Source organism: Chelonus insularis, unplaced genomic scaffold (assembly GCF_013357705.1).
Source record: "Chelonus insularis isolate UGA/USDA-ARS -01 unplaced genomic scaffold, ASM1335770v1 contig_3_pilon, whole genome shotgun sequence".
Lineage (NCBI taxonomy): Eukaryota > Metazoa > Arthropoda > Insecta > Hymenoptera > Braconidae > Chelonus > Chelonus insularis.
Window position 1 is genome coordinate 1,264,903 of NW_023276556.1, and position 22,750 is coordinate 1,287,652.

The 22,750-nt window shown below is 27.6% G+C and overlaps 4 protein-coding genes and 1 long non-coding RNA gene across 7 annotated transcripts; 3 read left to right on the forward strand and 2 right to left on the reverse strand.

The window, feature by feature from the left end:
* Window positions 1-641: 641 nt before the first annotated feature.
* LOC118068492 (uncharacterized) lies at window positions 642-5,541 on the forward strand. The gene is made up of 3 exons (XM_035085939.1): window positions 642-796; window positions 893-958; window positions 5,449-5,541. Exons 1-3 carry the CDS (start codon window positions 710-712, stop codon window positions 5,539-5,541), a joined length of 246 nt encoding a protein of 81 aa, XP_034941830.1. The 5' UTR covers window positions 642-709.
* Window positions 5,542-9,034: 3,493 nt separating this feature from the next.
* Window positions 9,035-11,242, forward strand: LOC118068508 (uncharacterized). Its single transcript, XR_004690519.1, has 6 exons — window positions 9,035-9,384; window positions 9,471-9,886; window positions 9,959-10,058; window positions 10,127-10,228; window positions 10,304-10,462; window positions 10,536-11,242. It is a non-coding gene; the product is annotated as an uncharacterized lncRNA (long non-coding RNA).
* A 28-nt stretch (window positions 11,243-11,270) lies between these two features.
* On the reverse strand, window positions 11,271-14,223 carry Hydr2 (abhydrolase domain-containing protein 2). Of its 2 annotated transcripts, XM_035085958.1 has the most exons (8): window positions 13,829-14,223; window positions 13,459-13,728; window positions 13,205-13,377; window positions 12,924-13,091; window positions 12,660-12,849; window positions 12,390-12,588; window positions 12,166-12,316; window positions 11,271-12,072 (listed from the first exon to the last, which is right to left on the reverse strand). In XM_035085958.1, exons 2-8 carry the CDS (start codon window positions 13,611-13,613, stop codon window positions 11,906-11,908), a joined length of 1,203 nt encoding a protein of 400 aa, XP_034941849.1. In that variant the 5' UTR covers window positions 13,614-13,728; window positions 13,829-14,223; the 3' UTR covers window positions 11,271-11,905. The 2 variants fall into 2 exon arrangements, with proteins under 2 accessions (XP_034941849.1, XP_034941848.1); XM_035085957.1 differs by having other exon boundaries at window positions 13,459-14,223.
* Window positions 14,224-14,919: 696 nt separating this feature from the next.
* LOC118068399 (uncharacterized) lies at window positions 14,920-18,156 on the forward strand. 2 transcript variants are annotated; one of them, XM_035085769.1, is made up of 7 exons: window positions 14,920-15,145; window positions 15,295-15,393; window positions 15,499-15,727; window positions 15,819-15,982; window positions 16,183-16,470; window positions 16,550-16,750; window positions 16,847-18,156. In XM_035085769.1, the coding sequence occupies exons 2-7, from the start codon at window positions 15,336-15,338 to the stop codon at window positions 17,971-17,973; spliced, it is 2,067 nt and encodes a 688-aa protein (XP_034941660.1). In that variant the 5' UTR covers window positions 14,920-15,145; window positions 15,295-15,335; the 3' UTR covers window positions 17,974-18,156. The 2 variants fall into 2 exon arrangements, with proteins under 2 accessions (XP_034941660.1, XP_034941659.1); XM_035085768.1 differs by having other exon boundaries at window positions 15,306-15,393.
* Window positions 18,157-19,273: 1,117 nt separating this feature from the next.
* LOC118068400 (vanin-like protein 2) lies at window positions 19,274-22,747 on the reverse strand. The gene is made up of 5 exons (XM_035085770.1): window positions 21,964-22,747; window positions 21,750-21,887; window positions 21,162-21,675; window positions 20,984-21,088; window positions 19,274-20,898 (listed from the first exon to the last, which is right to left on the reverse strand). Exons 1-5 carry the CDS (start codon window positions 22,012-22,014, stop codon window positions 20,042-20,044), a joined length of 1,665 nt encoding a protein of 554 aa, XP_034941661.1. The 5' UTR covers window positions 22,015-22,747; the 3' UTR covers window positions 19,274-20,041.
* Window positions 22,748-22,750: the final 3 nt, after the last annotated feature.

Genomic DNA, 22,750 nt, shown 5'->3' on the forward strand with positions numbered 1-22,750 from the left:
ATGATCACGGTTAACCCTTTGACTTGTATCTCGTTTGGGTGAATGATCACCCCTTGAATACGAAATGCTGCTAAGTATAATTATCTGTAGAGAACCCCTTCGAAATCCATTTCACGATTACTCTATTTCAATGAAGGAATGAAATATCTGTGTAACTGAATGAAGAATAAAATCAATGAAGGTAATTTTATTTTTCCAATAATAGGTAAAAAATCAGTAATTAAACTATTGGAAAAGATGTTTTTAATATATTTCCATTCAATATTATTATGATGACTAGAATTTTGATTTAAAATAAAAAATGATAATTTATTCAAAATAATAAATTGATTGAATAACATAAAAATTCCTGAAGATGAGAAATTATCCTTAAAAAATGTAATAAAAAAATTGATTGAGCTTTAAACTAATTTAGAAGTTACATTAAAGTAATCAAAGTAATCTGTTACAATCGGAGTTGAATGAATAATTCATTACAAATATAATCTTACTTTTAATTGAAAAACTAAATCAATAAGAAGAGAAATTATTAAGCTGTTGATTTTTGTTGTCTTTTTGTGTTCCTAGGCAACGAATATTATCACGTACTCAAGTTTAGAACTCTGTAGACACTATAATAGATTTCTTTAAGTATAAATATAAATAATCATTACAGAAAGTTAATAAATTTGAGTTCAAAACTCAATTCTATCTGAAAGGTTAGCTGTTAATGATGCCCAGTAATCAAGATCATGAAATATCAAATGAAGACAAAGAAAAGTTACGAAAAATAAAGGAACTTACAGCAATGATTAAGGTAATTTGTGATTTTATCAAATCAAAAAAAGTGATTATTGAAAAAATGACAATTTTTTTAAAACATAAATTCAATTTATTTTTATCATTTATCAAGGAAACAGATCAAAATTTGACAGCTTGCGAAGAATTATTAAGAACTTACATTCAAAATCGATTGAGGGTATGTTGCTGATATTTTTCACAATTAAAATGTATTTTATCACTTAAAAACTTTACCATTCTCTCACAGTCATTTATTTCCACAATCAACAAATAAACAAGGCACAGAAAAAGTATTATTTATTATTTAATATTGAAGAACATCATTTTCAGACATTTTGTCTAATACTTTAGTTGTTACCAGCAAATATTTTTCGCAATAAGTCAATTTAGCACATTAGTCTCTGCAGTCTTATTCTGAAGTAACATGAAAGTAAAATAGAAAACGTTGTTCTCGGTAAATGGGCTTTTACCCACAGTAGAAACTCCCTTCAAGACCTAGCTTTCTGTATTTTCTACCATTTCCAACCATGAATACACAGTTTGTTGAAGTTAATCACTCAAGACCAAGTAGGATGTCAGTTTGAATACAATCCAGAGTGCAAAACTTTTTTAACTCCAGCTGGAACTTGATAAGAAAATTTTTACAAAAATCATTGGATAAATTTATTGATTACATGATTAATAAGTTGATTAAAGTACAATCTCTTGATTACTCGCATTTATTACACTCATAAGTATTTAAATCTTACATTTTTACTTAATTTTCAACCACTGGCATCACAAATTTATTAATTATCTACTTCTATTCTAAAACAAACATTATAAAACAATAATTGTACATTATAAACAAATATGTTAGATTTTTTATTTTCATAACAATTTTCAATTTGAAAAACTAAAAATCGATTAAACCATTTAATCAATTTATCGACTTGTTATTATAATTATCAACGATGTAGAAATTCCTTTCACTTAATTCTTTGACCAAAGAAATTCACCGGAAGCTGAAAGACTATCAAATTAGTATTATAATGATTACACTGCATTTAATACTCATTACAAACAAATTCCTATGGTAGTAGATATGTATATCTATTGATATAACTTGTGATCCATCAAGCATACTTATATTAAGCTACTACATTATTTTTCTTCTTACACAATCTGCTGAAATAAAAATAAAATTATAATGACTTTAATTATTGAGCATTTACTTAAGATCACTACAGTTCTTTATTATATTTTACATAATAGAAAAACAAAAATTACCAAAATTTGTTTTATAAACTTGTTCCGAAGAGTCAATATTTGAATAAAGTTAATTGATAAAAAGTTTTTTATCATTTGATAGAATACTTTTTAGAAAAGTGATAATTTATTTTTAAAAGAATCGCTTCGATTATCTGCGTTCCAAGTCACTACACTTTGAGTTTTTTTTTTGAAGGATTAACGCGATAACTTTTTCTTTGTCCCTCGCGGTTATGGTTTGCTTCTCGCATCACTTGACATCAAATCAACGGGTTTACGTCAAGTGTCCCTCCCCCGCAACTTGTCTGTCAGCACTTTAACTTCCATGCAATTCAAGTGAAATTTTCTGACGTTTCTTTCCGGCGTTATGCAAAAACTCAGTCTCACGATTGATCGACTATTGTTTATTGGCATTTGTAACGTACTTTACACTGTCTCAGTTTATATTCAGTGTTCAAACTTGAAAGACTTTCCTAAGTTAACTCTCTTGTCATATTATTTCTATAATCAGTTTTTTTTAATTCATTAAAATAAAAAATCATGAAATAAAATAGTCAACAAGTGTTATGAATTACTCATCATGTCATCTAGACTTTTTTTTCTCTTTTTAAATTGTTATATTCTTTTAAAATTTAATACTCAAATAGTATCAAGTCAAAATGTAAACACAAACTCAAATTCAAAAAATATATCGGACGTAGAATTTTTCGAAACAATAAATAACTCAAGTTTGTCAATTAAAGTTGATCCTCATGAAAGTGCAAGGAATAAACGAGCTCTGGGAATATTCCTCCAAGGTTTAGTCCAAGCTCTAGGATACAATACAACTCCAATACAACTTGCAACCTTGCCGAATCCAAATAACAATGGAATACCTTCTGGTTCTGTGGGTATTGACGTAAGAAGTATTCCTAGTCCAGCTCCTCCGCCTTCTCATGCTCCTAGTCAGAGTCCAATGCCCATGCCAACGACTACAATGACTCCTCGTCAACGAGAAACTTTGAGATTCACTGGAGTTGTTAATTTTGGTAATAATTCTGATATCGTTGGACATTTACGTCAGTATGAGAGACTATTTCATGGTTCATCAACAGCTGCCCCAACTTCTTCTACTTCAAAACCGCCACCAACTTCATCAGCAGCTTCACCATCTTCATCCCAAGCACCCTTACTTCAGCCATACTTCGTGAAGATTCCCCTTCCTTTAGCAGAAAGTCTAAGATATCCTAGACCACTTATTACACTGGTAACTACTCCAGCTAGCCCTGTGTCAGTCGATGATGCAAACACTGAAGGAGTTGATCAGCGAAAAGTACCCAAACAAGCAACTACTAACAATGAAGAAAGGGAGAATAATGAAAAGACTAATAATACAAACCCTCATGTCTCCTGTTCGTTGGAAGAGAAGGTAAAAGGGCATAATGGTGGAGAAAAAGACAATTATGGAGAAGGAGAAAGGGAAGAGGTATCAGGAGAGTATGACGACCATAAAGCTACGAGTAACGATGAAGGATCTGAGGAAGAGTATTCTTACGAGGATAAACGGGAGGAAGAACCGGAACAACATCCTTTACGTGAGGAAGAAAAAGAAGAAGTGGCCGATGGAGGGGAGGAAGGCGAAGAATTAGATGATGAAGAAGAAGAGAAAGAAAAAGGAACACCAGAAAATTATTCTAAAGGACCTTTATATACGTATGAAAGTCCTGAATTTATTCCTAAAAGAATGCCTACAGGAACTATTGATAACTTTGGTATGAAATTACCCATTGAGATTAAACCTTTCCAAGGACAATTTATGAATAGTTATGGACAGAGTTTGGAGCATGGTGGGAAAATTGATGAAAGCGTCGCTGATTATTTTGCAAGATTTAAAAATCCACATTCAGGAATTTTTGATCCTCTAAGTACTATTGCTTTTGAAGGTCAAAGGAGAAAACTTGTCAGTGGTGAAATAAATGGTGATTCAGTAGAACAAATTCGAGGATTTGTTGCACCACAATTTAGATATGAAGAATACGATATAGAAAATGATAGAGTTAGTCGTGCCAACACCCAGAATATCAGAGCAGAAGAAGCTGAAGGAGAAGTTGTTGATGATCAAGATAGAGTTAACGATGCCAATAATCAAAATAAACAATATTTACCGAAAAAATCTCTGCAAAGTCTTCCAAGACATGAGAATAAAGCTCTAGTATCTGAAAATCATCAAAAAATTGAAAGTTTAAAAGAGCAAGATCCAAATAAAACATTTGTTGTAAATCCAATTGATTTAATTCATTATCAACCTTATTATAAACCTGTTCAATATTATTATTCTCCAGAATTTAGATATGATAAATATGTGGATTTTAAAAATGAACAAGTAAATGAAGAGAAAAGTGCGAGTTTGAGAAAAGAAATACCTGCAGAAGCTATTACAGCTGAGAGAAATATCAAAAGACATAAGAATGTTCGTCAAAAAAATGAACAAGAAATACCATTAGAAGCTATAGAAAAACATAAGGAGAAATTACCAAGTGAAAAATCTGACCAAATTGAAGTTAATGATGAGAAGACTATTGAAAAAAGACCATTTATTCCTGAACCTTTTGACTTTGTACGTTATCAACCTTATTATAAACCAGTACAGTATTATTATAGTCCAGAATCTCTTGAAGAAACAGTTCAACGCGTCACTTCTCACCTAGATACAAAAAATAGAAGAAACCCTAAGGATGAAACTGAACATGTTAGTAATGAGCACTCCCGGGAATTCAGAAAACCGGAGCTGGTTACATCCAGCCAAATAACAGGGAGATTAACAACAGAGAAGGGTAGAATGAAAAAAAATCAAGAGAAAAGTTCAGAGATTGTTCGAACAAATTCCGAACAAGTAGAAACTTCTGTAACTAATAGACCTAGAAATTTAAAGCGGAGAAAAGTTAATAGGAATCGAAATAATTCATATAATTCTTTCAATGAAAAGAAAGAAGACAGACAGATTGGAGAACAGCCCGTGACAAAAGAGTCTCGCAATCCTATTCCAACTCGTAAAATTCGTCCATCGTCATCTAAATAACATAAACATAATAAAAATAAATTAACATTTTCAATTATTTGTTTAAGTAACAAATTAAAGTTTCTTTTTAATTTATGATGTATAAAATAAATAAAAAAATGAACGCTAGTATAATATTAACTTTTAATTTTAAAATCTTAACAAGAATAAAATGGATTTGTATATAAATAAAAGAAAATTTATCAATATGATGCTGAGAATTTTATTTAATAAAATAATATTTACTATTTTCGAAAATGATATCCATTTTTTTAGTATTATCATTCCTTGCTTTCTACAATCTACTTGAAATTATTTTTATTTAGATAATTAAAACTTAGAATAATTAGCTCATTATTGTAATAAAAGTTTATTAATTTCAGAAACAAAAAGAAGAACAACGACGGCATCACCACTTGGAAAATCGAATGACAGAAATCTTAGATAATTTGAAAAGTCGTTTGTTGATAGAATAAATATCAATGATTATTTATGATGAATATAAACATTTATTTATAATTAACATCACTAACTTGTTCACTTTCTACGATTGCTTAATAAACAATGTACGATACAAAAATTGTTATTTTTTATTTACTATGATGGTAACTTTTATAGTTCTATTGTCTTTCGAATATCTAGTAAAACTGATGTTAAATTGAAAATAATATAATCATAAAAGGAAGAATTTTTACTTTAATAATATTATATTTATGAGGATGAAAGTATTAGTTCCATAGTTTCATAAATTTGATATAACAATTTATTCCATAATTATTTAAATAACTGTAATGAGTTCAATTTTTTTATTTACCTATCATTAATCAATGTAGTAATCCTTTTTGTAATACAGCATAAAATGCTTAATTCTATTTGACATTTAAATATTATCATGAGGATTCACTGAATGTTATTAATCTTTAATAAAATACAATAAACACAATTTATTTAATTGACTATGTCCTATTTTTTTACCCTACGTTTCCTTAAGTAAAATGAATAATAACATATTACTCAATGTTCACTAACATTTATACCTTTATCATACTTTAGTACCCTATAATTGTTTTTCCTTATCAAAAGTGGTAAAATCCAGTGAGTGATTAATATCTAAAATTATCATGTATCAAGTATTTCATTTATAAATTATTTAATTACCGAAAAAAAAATAATAATAATAGTAATTTATACACTTCCACTTAAATTGTGCTTGAAATTACTTCATACTACGTGTAGTACTATGTTAGGGTAGTACCCTAACATTAACTGAAAAATCGTTATAAATAATTAAAAGTAATTATTATAGCTGGATTTTAAGAAAGTCAATTCATAGTGAAGGATAGCGGTTAAAAAGGTTCAAAAGTAATATCTAAAAAAATGAAGTTTAAACCAAAAACTATTTTAAATTGTGTCATTAAAATAGGGAAATTATTTTGCTTATGGCCACTAGATACAAATGCAAAATTTATTACTAGATCAACCCATGAATTAACACGTTTTATTTTTATTTTGAATGAAATCATGTTTGTTGTTCCTCTTTTTCTGAGTGCGTATCATCACGTTCTGGATGATCCTCAAGAAGCTATCAAAGCATTTGGAAATTCAGGATCTCACTTCGAAGATATTTTTAATCTGATTTTATGGAAAACTCAACAAAATCAATTACGGGTATGAATAAAAAAAGTATTTCTCATAATATATTGATTGGCTTACAAAAACTAACTATTCAATTAATTTTCAGGGTGTATTGTCAGAAGCTGTTGATTACATTCAAAAAATAAACGATAAAAAAGAACATATCTTAGAGAAATATCTCATCGGTTATTTAAAATTTCACATGTTTACAGTAATTTGTTGTATGATAACATTTTCATGTTACACCATCAGTCCTTTATTTCTACCTCAAATTTTGCCTGATACTACATGGTATCCATTTGAAATTGAAATATTTACTTTAAGATATTATTATATTTATTTTTCACAAGTTATAGCCATGTTTCAAAATGTTATAATACCAATGCTTGGTCTACTAATTATCATAATAATGTTGTCAACTGTAACAACAAAATTGCATATTTTGTCACTCAAAATTGAGAAAACTAAAAATGAAAATGATTTAAAAAAACATTTTCGGAAACATCAAAAAATCATAGAGTGAGATAATGAATTAAATAAAATAATATTTAAACTAACAAATTACGTATTTATTTTGGTTTTAAAAATGATTATTTCTTAGGTATGCAGAAAAATTAAACTGTACCATGCGTTTTATCATACTTAAATCATATGTAACTATAGCTGTGTCAACAATTTTTTCTGCAATTCAAATATTCTTTGTAAGATATGCATCTTATTGTTAAACCGAAATTTAATGCTTACCAGTATTGATTTTTTTCTTCTCTTATTTCCAGTCAAATAATTTTTTTAATGTTATTGAGGCTACTCTTTATATAACGACATGTTTGTTTGGAGCTTTCACATTTGCCTGGGCAGCTGATGACATGCATCAAGCAGTAATATTTACATTTAAATTATATTATGATTTGTTTATGATTATATTTAATCATACTTTAATCTTTTCTTGTAACATTACCTGATGATAAATTTTCAGAGTATGGACATACAACTAGCAATTTATAATTCAAATTGGATTGAATGTACACCAGAGATGCGAAAAGTTATGATAATTATGATGTGTCGTGCACAAAAATCTCTGAATATATCTATAGATGGAATTCTTCCAGCGTTAACATTGGAATTTTTTGCTAACGTGAGTCTGTTTTTGTTTTAATCATACTCAATGTGCATTTTTTACAAGGCAATGAAAAAATTTTAATATTTTTTTGAATTTTGTTTCAGTTTTTGATGTTTATTATATCATACTTTATGATGTTACGTGCATTGATAAAATAAAACTAAGATTTCAATTAAATGACCCTTAAAAAGGGTATTTAACTTAGTTAATGGCTTTTTACTTTACTGCACTGATTTTTTAATCCTCTAATCATGATGTAGACTGTAAGCAACATATCGTTCAACCTACTACTAAATTTATATGATTCGTTTTTTGACATTATATTGCCTCCCAGGCAACACTCCCTGTTTTTCTATTTTTTTTGGAAACTAATTGAATAAATAAAAACCTACGAAACACGTCTAATCTTATTTTGTCTTAATTACCCGTAAACAGCATAAAATTAAAAATTCATATTCTTGAGTTATAGAGGATTAAAGTAATATTCGAAACATCACGAACTCATTGAATCTTCAATTACTACAAATTACAGGATCATTTTAATATCTGTTTATCGTGTAAAGTAGTAATTAGAATTGAATTAAATCAGAAAATCAAAATTTAATTCAAATTACTACAATCATTATAAAAATTTGTAACATTTATGATTGAATTGTGATTGAAAAATAAAATATTTTAAAAACAGTTACAGTAATAACTTTTAGTTTAGAATCAAACGTTGTATTCGAGAATTGTCTTCAAAAATATGAAGTTCAAATCAACAACAGTATTAAACCTAACAATGAAAATTGGAATATTTTGTTGTATATGGCCGTTGAATCCAAATACTAAATTTGTTTTGAAGTTGTTTCATGAAATAAGACGATGTTTATTCATAATCAATGAATTCGCTTTTATTTTTCCTTTTATGTTCAGTGCTTACCATAATTTTGAAAATGATTCACCAAAAGCAATTAAAGCGTTAGGTGATTCAGCACCTCATGGAAATAATTTTTTAAATCTTCTCTTATGGTGCACTGATAGAAGTATTTCTTTGTATCTAACATAATTTATTAGCAGCTAATAAATATGTTATTTGAAAGAGAAATCGAATGAACATTTGTTAACAGTTAAGAAATTATTTATTAGAGTAGACTGATTTGGCTCAATAAATGATTTCTTAGCTGCAAACAAATATTTATTTCTCATCTAAATACTATGATTGAGCTCGATGGTAAAGTAGAATGACGGTAAAGCATAATCAAATGTTAGGTTATATTATGAAATAACTTTGATTTATTGAAAATTTTTAAATAAAAAATAACAGTTTCGTAATAATTAAAATTAATATTTTCTTTTAAACAATAGCTCGACGAGCAATTACATTATAACCATTTAATTTCGTGTGAATTTTTAATGGTTTTATAAATATAATAATATCAGACAGCTAAGCAAAGAAGATTAATTACCTACAAATAAATCTTTATTTGTATCAAATAAATGCTGAAAAATAATTTTAATGAATTCGTTTAGTCCCACCAAATATATTCTTCTATCAGTGTGGTTGCAGCAAAAACAATTACAGGTATCGATAAAAATCTCTAAGTAATTGTAGTTTTGTACCAAGCATGGAATTAAAAAATGGTTTAATTACTTACCACTGATTTTCAGCTGTTATTGAATGAAGCGTCAAAATACATAATAAATTTGAAAAATGACCAAAAACATATTCTAGAATTATATTTGAACCGCTATTTTAGCTTGCTTGTCTTTACATCTATATCTTGCATCGGAACTATCATCATATATGCTTTTAGTCCACTAGTGTTACCACAAATTTTCGTCACTGACTCCGTAGAGTATCCTTTTAAAATTTAAACATTATCAATCCTTCATCTGACCATTTATTTTGGGCAAGTCATAGCAGCTTTTCAATGTGGAATTGTGTCTATGCTCATAATAGCTATTAACACGATATTAGCGACTATTGTCACTACAAAATTACAAGCTTTAGCAATTAAAATTCAAAAAGCAAGAAACGAAGACCAATTCAAAAATTGTATTCGAAAACATCAGAATATAATAAGGTGTTCAACAAATAAGTTATTTTAAATATATCTTTATAAATACAAAACCTGCATAATTTATTTTGATTTCAGATACGCCAAAAAAATAGACCATGTGATGCGTTTTATTATTCTTAAAACTTATATTTTTATAGCAATGACAGGAATTTTTGCTGCAATTCAAATTTTCTTTGTAAGCCATTGAAGAGTTGTTTCTCTGATATAATGCTAATATATTCTTATGATAAATTATATTTTTAGCCGAGAAATATCTTTCATGTACTTGGAGCTCTTCTTTACATTACAACTTGTCTAATAGGAGTTTACATATTTGCTTGGGCAGCTGATGATATGTAAGACGCTGTAAGTAAGATTTTAACGTTTTCCGAAGCAAAATAAATTTTTTATTTACATTTAAAGTTATTTGGAATTTTTCAGAGCATAAACATAAGTTGGGCAGTCTATAATTTAAACTGGACAAATTGTTCTCCAAAAATGCGAAAGTTAATGGTCATCATGATGTCTCGAGCAAAAAAACCTTTAGATATTTCTGTTAATGGAATTCTTCCTGCATTGACATTAGAATTTTTCGCTAAAGTAAGTTGGCTTCATCTTTTTTTTTTATAAACATAACACTAAATTTTTTAAATCCAATGTTTTTTGTTTTTAGTTTATACTATTCATAATTTCATATTTCATGACATTACGTGCATTAGTAATTCGTACGTAATCTATCTCAATTATTCAAATATGAAGACAGGGAAATTTGCAGCGTACAGAATTTTTTATCACCATAAGCACTATGCTACAATAATTGAGCATTAATTTGAGAATCAAATATATTTTTTTTTAGTATAAAAATAAAATTTAATTGTCTTTATTTATGTATATATATATATACATAATATATATTGATATGTAAAAAATATACAATATATAATACATATTATATATGTGAACAAATTAACAATCATTGGTAACACAGGCAACCTAGTGCAATCACACAACAGAAAGCAATCTATCGGCACTATAAACTTAACATTAAGAACAATTCGCTGTAAAATAGATAATTTTGTACATAAATACTTCTGTTTTAATATTCTCGACTACAATAAGATTATTTTGGATCTTTTTTGTTTAATTTTAATAGATGGAATGTAAAAAAATTATTTTTCACTGTTTATTTTGTATACAATAATAATGTTCTCAGCTAATAAATGCTAAATAGACATTACAAAAAGTAAGGAATGACCAGTACGGTTTTTTACATTTATTTTATATCATACTTTATATATAACAGAATACGAAATCATTTATACTACACAATATTTATACAATAATTATTCATAGTTTATAACTACTAGTATAAATATTTAGTAAAACCAACAATAAAATATATTTTTTATTTTGTACTTACATCTCTACAAAATATGATTTGATCAAAATTGTTTTATTTGCAAAATGCGGTGTTAAAATAATTGTAATCTTTGAGGTCACACACGACTCTTTCGTTGAGTAAAATTGTAAATTAATACTGTAACTGATAATTTAAAAAATCAGAATATTCATTGATGAATAATCATAAATTCACAGAATCATTTTATTCACGAAATTATTCATGATTATAGTACTCAATAATTTTATTCTTCGAATTAATGACGCTATCAATCAGATATTTTTTGCCAAACATTGATAAAAATATCAATTATCGAAAGAAATTGGTTCTTTAAACATTTTTTTCAATTTTGACCGACATTCCTCTTGATAAGATCTCAAAGTTTTATTGAAAAAAAATAAATAAATAAATTATGATAATTAGAACCTGAGATTTAATAATCGAAAGTTTCAATAAACTTTTTGTGCATAAGTGAACTTTGAATCAAGTGCTTTTATGTATGACCTCAAAGGGTTCAAAAAAGTGATTCTTATTATTAAAAAATTATATAAAAAGTAGATTTAAGCATTTAGCTTTATGACTATAACTAGCAATTACGATTTAATTATTATTTAATCTATGATGTACGTAAACTGAAAGCAAATTTATGATACTTTTATTCGATCCGAGTATACCAAAGTCAAAGATCCAATTAGAGAAACTAAGGTACGATCTAGCCAAGTTATGGGATTAGGATATAGCAGTCCACCTTCATAAAAGCCAAGATGACCGCCATGAGCTACTTGTATATATAAAGTATTGCTATGACTTGCTGTAAAGTATTTCAAAAAATTTTTATAATCTTTTTCAAAAAAACATTTTTAAATTTAAGCGTTAATCAATTATTGGATGAATAATAACATACCAGTATATTTTTTTATAGGTTCTAATAATACTTCAGGAACAATTGGATCATCAAATGCATTGATAAATACAATTGGTGTTTTAATATTATGTAAATAATTAATAGAGCTACTCCATTTATACAATTCTGTCACGGATCTAAAATTGTGCACCTATAATGAAATTTGTACTATTAGTAAATTGAAATTATTGGTGGTAGATGTCTAAGTACAAAATTTAACTCACTCTTCGTGTATAGGCTTCATCTAATTCTGGTAGTGTAGCTGCAGAAATAATTTCCCTTTCATTCAAGTTATACTTTTGTTTCACATCATCCGAAAGCAAGACATTTTTATGTTTAAGAATAATATTTTTTACAGATTCTGTCATTATATAAAGATAAAAACGACGGAAATTCTGCCAATTGAGTAAATATTTCGTTCCTCTGAAATAATTAACCCATGTAATTATTGATTAAAACTAAGTTTTAATAGATGAAATATTTTTTTAACATACTCAATTGCATCATAGCCTTGACAGATAGAAATACCACCAATAATACAGGAAGGTTTAGATATTGTTCGTTGTTCACCTAAGTATTTAGTTACAAGATTTCCACCCAAGCTGAATCCAACACAAACTATTTTTGTACTGGGATGTTTGTCGAGCAAGCTCAACAGCATAACGTGATAATCATCTGTATTTCCTTTAGTCGTAAAAATAACGTCGATTAACGTTTTCTAATTACTCTACAAAATTGATATTTTTTTATAAGCTTACCATAAGAAAATATTCTAGGAGCAGTAACTTTAACACTTGAAAGTGCACCAACGTGGTTTAATACTGCACATCTGTATCCATGGCATTGTGCAAAATGTACAAATGTTCTAATATAAACACTCTCTGAGCTGTTTCCAATTCCCGGAGCAATAGCAACAGTTACATCATCTGCAATTCACACATTGATAAAAGAATTTTTATTAAATACTATTAACACATATTCATAATCTCTACAAATTAATGTATTATTTTTTTTATTAGATAATGAATAATCAAGTGACCTTCATAACCATTGCTCAATGGTTGGTATAAATCATAAGTCAAAGTTGTTCCATCAGTCAAACTCATATAAATTCGATCTCCAATTGGCCATGGACACCGTACGCGACCAATTATGCTGTGTACAATAGTTTGTACATGTCCACTGAATCCCCATAATCTGGTTGGCTTATAACTGTAATAACAATTTCATTACAACAAATGTCAGTTTAATATTATCAATTATATAATCCTATAAATTCAATTAAATACATACGGTTCAGCAATAACTGGAGCAATTTTAAGAATTGTTGATAAAAAAGCAACATCTTGGCATACTAATACCGGTTTTTGAGGTGCACTGCTGACATTTAATATTCTAAATAGGATACAGAGTATCACAGCCACAACAGCTAATAACGCTGTTGACATTTTATGTATAATTTTGCTTTCGTATTGACTAAATAATATCAATTATCAATTTTAGAGCTAAAAGCTTGTCGAATGAAGAATATGACTAATAAACCATTTCCCTTATGTCGTATTTCTACACATACATAAATATTAACAATTATGTGTAATATTTGTTATCACTATATTATTCATTATATATTTATATTTTTGTAAAAGTTTATATTTTTAATTACTTTATGGGTCAAGTTTGTGTAGTAATTGTATTCGAAATACTATATCGATTCACTATATAAATATTTTCTACTGATAATTCATCAATCGATTAAGATAATCTCATGTTCTAGAATGTACATCCATAGACGATGGATATTGTACAGGTTATTCATGTACGGAACACTAATTTACTAATGTTTTTTATCGTTTAAAAGCGCTTAAATTGAAAGATACTTTGACTAGATTTTTGAGTACACCTAAATGTACCGTTATTAAGTCGTAAATTTGTATGTTATTTAACAAAAATTAAAATATATATTATCCCGGCAAACTTTAATCAATATGTGTTAGCTCTGTGCTCGAGTTGAATTGTTTTAACGTTGTGAGTTGATCGATTATATATGTAAGTCAAATCAAAAAATATATGGCCTCGAACAGACGACCAGTCCCATTGTAAACAGCGACAACTATTAACTAGTTACAGAAGCTGTTCTAATCATGGACAAAAAATACTCTGTCTTACCTAGAAGCCCAGAAATGGCTCTTTCGTGTCGCCAAGAATTTTTAGTTGGTACTCTGATTCCAAGATGTCTGTAGTATACAATTCGTTAGTTTGTTACATTTTTAAAATTAGATTTGTATATCTTCGTTCCAAAGAAAACTAAGTTTTTTTTTTAGTTTTGTCTATTTTGGAGTACCTTTACGTGATTTTGAAAATTTTTAGAGGAAAAACTAGTTTTCTTTGGAACGAAGATGTACAAATCTAATTTTAAAAATGTAACAAACTAACGAATTGTATATTACAGACATCTTGGAATCAGAGTACCAACTAAAAATTCTTGGCGATACGAAAAAATCCGGGCATCATAGAATTTGATTGACAATCAGTAAGATTATACATTTAAAAATTTTAATTTAAAAGATTGTAAAAATGCCTTTGACTGACATCTTATTAGGGACGGTAAGACAGTATTCTTTGTCATGGATTTTTATACAACCGTTGGTATCAAAATTTTTGGATACATTTATCGGCGCATTATAAAGAATCAAGTAGCGACATCACATTATTGGAGTACTAACTTAAAATTGGATAATCCGAATCTGACTCTTTTGGAGTTCTTTGTGCCTCAATATTCTTTGCTTCGGCTCTCTTAATTTCATATCAGCAGAAATGACAAAAGTGTAATCAACGAATACATGCGTAGATATAATAAAATTTGTATGAAAAGAAACATCATTGATCATTCACAATGACAATTAAATGTTATCAGTGAATTAAAACAAAAGTCCCTTATCAGGGAATTAAAAAGTGTGCAATAAAGTTTACTACATTAAATGTACGCGTTTTAAAAATTATTTAGTAAACAATTTTGAATTTTATTTTTTTACTTAACCTCTTTCATTTTTTATTAGCTCATATTGTTGTCATAGAATTATAAAATAAGTGCAATAAATACTTTTCTTTATCGAAGTAATGACTATTCAGTTATTTTTCAGTCGGAAATTGTGATGATATGATGCGACACAATGTACGAGTGCATCGCACTTTTGTTTGTATTTTTAGGATTATTCAACAATTTACAAAGTAAGAATTTTTTTGTTTTAAACTTTCAAAAATGTTGGACATTTTGATAATAGACAACTAAGTTATAATTTTTCTTAAGAATTAAAAAGAATTTTTAAAATTTAGGTACTAAACTAAATGGAACCGAATTGTCTTTGCCATTCGGCCCTAAAGCTAAATTGTCAATTGAACCACCATTTATGGCTGGTATAGAAAATAAAGTAATAATAAAAAAAACCAATGAATCTTTGAATTTAACATGCACCGTAGTACAACAGAATGGAGAAAAAAATGATACCTTGTTTGATTATACTGTTGACTGGAAATTACCTTCTTTAAATGATAATTTCACTTCGTAAGTAGTTTTTCGTATTAACATCAAATTTTTGATATCAATACTATTTTTAATAAATCTAAAATGTTTGTGTTAAAATTTATGATTCTAGGAACTTTAATAGAGGTAATTATAAAAATATGGCTTGGTTATGGTTTGATAGATTATCAGAAAGAGACTCTGGTAATTATACGTGCCATGCAGTCACCTCAGAAGGAATTCGCCAGCCCCATATTTCTGTCAATATTTTTTTATCCGTGAAAAGTGTAAAAACAAGTTAGTATAATTGTAAACTAAAAAAATTTCCTATTAAGAAAGTTCGAGCATTTCTATAGTTAAATTACCACACTATTTTCAATCGCATTAATGAATGTTTCTTCAAAATTTTATTAATTAACTTGGCTCCTAATTTAACCATAGAAACGCTCGAACTACCTTAATAGAAAATAAAAAAGTAATTTTTTTTTTAATTGTAGTGCCTTCATTTTGTGGCTCTCAATGGTTCAAATGTCGATCAACAAATTGTATAATGGCAAGGTATGTCTGTGATGGAAAAAAAGATTGTGAAGAAGGTGAAGATGAAAGTGCAGCAGCTGGATGTGAATCTGATCCTTGCTTTGGAAAAATATTTTGTGGAGAGCGATGTATTCCTCCTGAATGGTGTTGTGATTATAGAAATTGTAGTACAACTTATGGATTACGGCCTTGGCCACCAGAAACTCATGAAATTAGTTATGTACAAACAGCTTTCTATACAGTCATTGGTAAATATGCTACAAAATCTTTAAGTTTTGTCATTTACATAATAAATAGTTCTTATTGAAAAAAACTTATCTTACGCAGGATGTGCAATGGCATTTATGTTCATTGTAACAATATTAGTGATAGCAATTTGTCGCGTGCAAATAAAAAGAGCTATGAATAGTAGGTGGAATCAAAGAAGTAGAGATATTTATCGTCGTCAACCACGTTCAGTATCACTAAATATGCCAATTTATGACGTTGATGTGTATTTAAATAGAGCAGCTGATAATTATCCACCAGGTAATTTTCAAAAAAATATATATATTATGTGAAATTATTATTAATGCAAAGTAATTAATCTGATAATTCGAAATTATAATTTTTAATTTAATTTAGGTGTAAATATTATGTATAATATAAATAGTGGTGTTCAATTTGTTGGTCAACCAGTAGAACCACCACCATATTCTGAAGTTATAGTTACACCACCAAGGGAAGGACCACCTCCCCCTTATGTATCGTGTGAGAATCTTGTAGATCGAACTACAATTTCAAGAATGATAACTGATGCCTCACACACTTGTGAAAATATCATAATGCCACCGATTCCGAATTTTCATTCAGTTCAAGGTCCTTTAGATATTTTAAATCCTCAAGATATTTCTTACAATCATCATTTAGCACGAACATCTGATATTTCAAGTACTCAAATATTAGAATCAAGTACATCTACGACAATAGTTGCTCGTGACGAACCTGATCTAAGCTTAAGACCTTACGCATCTCAAGCTTTTGACCTAGAATATGTTGAGACAGATGCACTTTTATCAGAAAACTCGAAAAATGATAAAATTCAGAATTCAAAAGATATAATTTCCAAATCAAACATTCGACAAAAAGTTGTTAAGAGTAAACGATTACCTCAGGAATTTAGTAATAAAGCGAATGATAGGACACGTATCTCTTGCCAAACAGACGAAGATTCATCAAATTTGCTTGTTGTGCAAGGAAAAGAACTACCTTCAAGAGATGTTGAAAATGAAGGAATATTTTTAGAAACTGATCAACAAAATGCATGTTCTACGTCGACAATTATTTCATCCCAAACTAATTCTTCGATTCTATCATCAACGAAAAGCTTGAATAACTTAAAACCAGGTCCGAGTTCTTTTAAGAACAAGGGTAACGAAAATATAGAGTTACCTACCCATAATATAATTCCTAAACCAAGAGATGAAGTAAAAAGTTATCCGAAAACTTCAGATAATATTTGTCATGATAAAAATTCCTCTTTGCATCCTAGTCAAGCTCAAAATAGTGAAAATTTAAAACGAGGAAATACACTGATTTATGATAATGAACAGTCCAACAAGTCGAATGAGTCTTCCAATATGTCAACCAGTGTTGTTGCTTCCGATAATGTCCGAGATGTAGATAATGATTCTAATAATGAATTACAAGCTTCTGAACCATTGATTTTACCTCTTCGTGAGTCTTTTATAGGTGTACAAAAAGGTAATTAGATTCTTACTCATTAATCTATTTTCGAAACTTGAAAAAAATTTTGGAATACAATGTTCAAATAGAATTATTTTTGAACTCTTCGCAATTTTTGATGAACTTAAAAATATATACAATTTATTCTTTTTAATTGATACTATCATTTTAATTGCAATGGGGTAATTGTCATTCATATTAAAATTATGAAAAATAGCATTATTCAAATAATAATTGGAATATTAATCTAAATAGATTTATTTTAAGATAAATTATTTGCAATATTTAGATATTATTCAAAGTATAAAAATGTTAAATATAATCTAATCAAATTTTAAACTCTGAATCTTATCGTAAAAAGGAAATTGATTTTTCTTCATTAAAAGAGTTTTAACAACTTTAATGTAAATATCACATGAATGTTGAAAACAACAATATTTGTTCTATTCAATGAAATCTATTAATAGTATTTAAAATGTATTTTTATCACTATTTAGATCATGTTAATAAGTACTTCAATGTTCGTGTACTTAATTTTAATGCAAACTTTGTAAAAAAACTTTAATCCAGTTGAATTACTCATGTAGGAAATTTTATGTGTTCTGATTTTAAATCAACGGGACCAAAAATTATGTTTGAAAAATGAAATTGAAATTATTTCATTGGTGTGGTCCAATACTTTGTTTAGTTTATAAATTATTTTTGAAAGTATTTTTTATTAAATTAGCTCTCTATTAAATTGAAAATCATTTGTAAGTAATGTAAAATAATTATGAAATGTAATTTCAATAGAATAATTTTCTTTAGGGCTTCGATATATCATACATTTGATTTTGTGCTTCCAAAGATTACCGATAAATTAGTTAATTCAGGTAGTCAAAGTCGTTTGTTACTATTTTTTTAGGAGAACATCGATATCAAATTGAAACTTTAAATTTTGTAACTATTGATCATTTTAAATAATTATTTGAATCTTATATCGTCAATTAATATCATGATATCATATAGATTCCCAAACTTATATTTTCAATATTAAAATATGCTCGACAAAATCGAGATACTATTTCATAATTAAAGGGAAGTATATTTTTAAAAATCCTGATAAAATACATATATCTATTTTTGTGGCCTAATGCATATATTGATGACTAAAACTTTGAGTAGAAATACAATATATCATGATAGATTATAATTATTAATGAATGCCAGCTATATTTTTCAATTATAAGAATCATTATTTTTCTGAATAAAAATATAATGCATAGAAATTGTAATTCATTTGTAATTAATGAAATATTTTTGAACATTTGTTCTATGTACTAGGTATTTAGACTTAATAAGACTTATTTATTTTTAAAATAATTTTAATACATTTACGATGCACTTATTCAAAGAATTGTATCTATGAGAATAATTGTGTAAGCCTTTTTTAGGCTAGATGCCTTATTTCATTCACAAGATGAATTCTGAGTAACGACAATTTCGATATTTGTAAAAATTATGTTTTTCATAATCTCTCAGTTACTCGACTGTATACACATATTAAGATCCACTTGAAGAAAGTCGAATAATCTTTCGATATAATGCTTGTATTAATTAATGTCGCACAATTAAACGAGATTATTTTCATTCAATTAATTATACAATTTTTTATTATCTTACAATCTATTTCGAGCTAATAACATAAATCATAATGACTTCACATGCCATATAAATTTTTTATTACATTGATACTTATCAACTCATTATTTTATACATAATATAAAATAAGTAATATTAAATAAACAAATTAAAAACTACTTCAAAAAATAACAGCTATCAATGAAGAAAACTATTCATTTAGTGATTGTCAATCGCTGCGTAAATCTTTTGAATTTATTGTGCATCATGAAATGGTTGAATTAATCAATCAAAACTTATTCTCTTTCTTATATTTTATAGTGTTAAGTAGTATGCTGTGTTAAAAAACAATTATATATAAAAAATATATTTTTTTTTGTTATTAATTCTGTTAAGAAAACATCTTAATATTTTAGTACCGTAGTTGAGGTAGAATACTTCAAGACCAGAATTAGTAATGTAAATATAAAAAAATTATTTACTGCCAGTACTTTGTAATGAGTGATAAGGTTCTTGATTAGCTTGACTACCACGTCGGATGGGAACCCTCCAACCTTTGCGATACAAAAATAAAAAGAATATTGAAATAGCAACTAGTGCTATAATAGTTGCAATTTGCAGGGTAGAAATCATTCTAGAAGTTGTTTCTACATCTCTAGAAAATATTCGTATATAAATCCCACAAGTAAGAAGATCTTTTACTGGATTAGAATCTAAAGATGCTGTTATGTGTACTTTATTATCATCAAAATATTCTTTGTAGGTCCAGTTGACTAATGGAAGAAGGTCCACATCAACGGAACTCGGTAAAATGATCATGTCTGCATAGTCAATAAATGTAGCATTGATTTGAATATAATTGAAAGTTGTCTGAGAATTCGAACGAAGTCCACAAGATGTTATTGAATCATTAGCACACTGAACCACTGCACATGTTTGAATTCCAACTGTTCTACGTTCTGCTATAAATGTTCTTATTCCATCATATGCCACCAACTTATAGATAGAATTAGAATCAGTATAAGAAATGTCCACATCAAAATCACAACAGAAATTACCATCACATAGGGTGTGTTGTAATGAAGAATTCAAGGGTATAGATTTAAATAGACTTAAATCATCATGATATAATTGTATATCTGAAATTTCCCTCTTTCTCAATTCATCGTGAACATGTTCGATTTCTTGAGCATTCTTCCGGTTTTCATGTAATCTTATTGCTGCTTCATCAATAGCTATTAAATCTATGTTACGATTTTTTTTAGGAACGTTGCAAATTATTAACTCATTACCAGCTGAAAGCTCTTTTGTTTTACAAATCCCGTTACGACCTACGAATTATATTTACGTCATTTTTAATTTTCGAACTTTGAAGAATTTTATCTATAAATTAAAAAATCGATACAATTTTTTTACCTAAATAAATTCCACTACCACCATTGCCGAATTCTACTCGATTGTATCCAGAAGCTAAAAAGTTAACATCTTCAGCATAAGACCATCCGTATTGGGTTTGAATAGCTGCAAGAATTTTCAGTTATTTAAAAATGTATCTTTAATTTCTAAAAATGATCAACAATATAATCATTATTACCGGACAAAAAGGGAAGTTCTGAAAACCACGCAGTAGAATAGACAATGTCCGTAATATTTAATTTTCTAGTGAGTGTTATTCCAGGTTCCTTGAATAATATATCAAAACATATAAAAGTGCCAAATGTTACTCCAAAATCAGTTTGAAATGTAACAATCTCAGGTTCTGGTGTTACATTAAACTGTGGTTCAGAGAATAAATTGGTTTTCCTATATTTGGCAATAATTTTTCCATCTCGATCAAATACAACTTGACAATTGTAATAAAGTACTTTGTCTCTAGGACAATTTTCTACATTGCATGGAAGTTTTTCTGCAATATTAACAACTACATAAATCTGAGCTTCTACTGCTGCACAAGATAATAAACTTAGAACTTTGTGGACTTGAATTGTTGTTTGATTACAAGGAGTATAATTAAGAGGAACTAATGTAGCCCAGGTGTCCATTTGATCTCGGTCTGGTAAATTAACAGATGTCAATCCATCTTCTGGAAATACTATTATATCAGCATCCTATAAGTTATAATTAAAGATTTAATTTTAACAGTTCTATTTGAATTTGCAAAAAATTTTTTAAAAAATTATACATGTTTTCCAGCTTCTTCAATGTACGATCTATAAATTTCACCATTTTTTTCAACTGGTGAATCTTGAGGATTTGTTGGATCTAGAGCACCATACTCAACAACCGTAGCAGTGTAATATTGAGACTCTAGACTTGATTTCTAAAATATTAGATCATTTTAAAGTGGATAATTAAAAAACTACCATTAATAATTTTATGCCTAAAATATAACCTACCTGATATGATAAATGAAAGATGGACAACAAAATAAAAAACAATGAGTTCATTATATGTTTATATATAAATATAAGAACAAAAATCAATTTAAAGCATCTATATCGAAATATTTATAATAATTTCTGCCAAATTCGATGAAATAAAATATAAATAAATTTATTATAGGTTAAATCTAGATTTTCAATCGTTTATTTAACTTTTCCTTAATAAAATATCAAATTTTTATATTTCGTTAGTATTAGTAGTAAATAGTACAAGAAACTTGATCACATTGAATTGTTTGAATTAATTTCACTAAACATAATGTTTTTCATGTTTCTAGTTCTTTGTCTTACTTTACATACTAAATTAATACTAGCTTTAACGTAATTATTGATTTCGAACTTTGAATTATGACGTATTGAATTGTAAATATGATCAGAGCTTTGTTTATAAATAAACATAGAATTATCAACTAAAGATGATAAATACTTGGTGATAAAATTTTACGAATTAAAATATTTGCGAATTTTTTTTACTGCATGCAATTGATCTATTCATAATTATGTTTTAATTTATCATCATATCTTATTTATAAAAACAAAAAATATACTATTTTTGATACTAGTACTTAATTAATTAATCTTTAAATTCGTTTGATGCTCGAACCGCCTTAACTTCATCTCTGATAGACAAGAGTTAAACTTTTTTTGGGGATCAATAATCATTTAGTCAATAGATGGAAAAAATTGAAAAAAATAAAGTGACAAATCATCAATAACAAAAGAAAATTGGTACACATTTTCC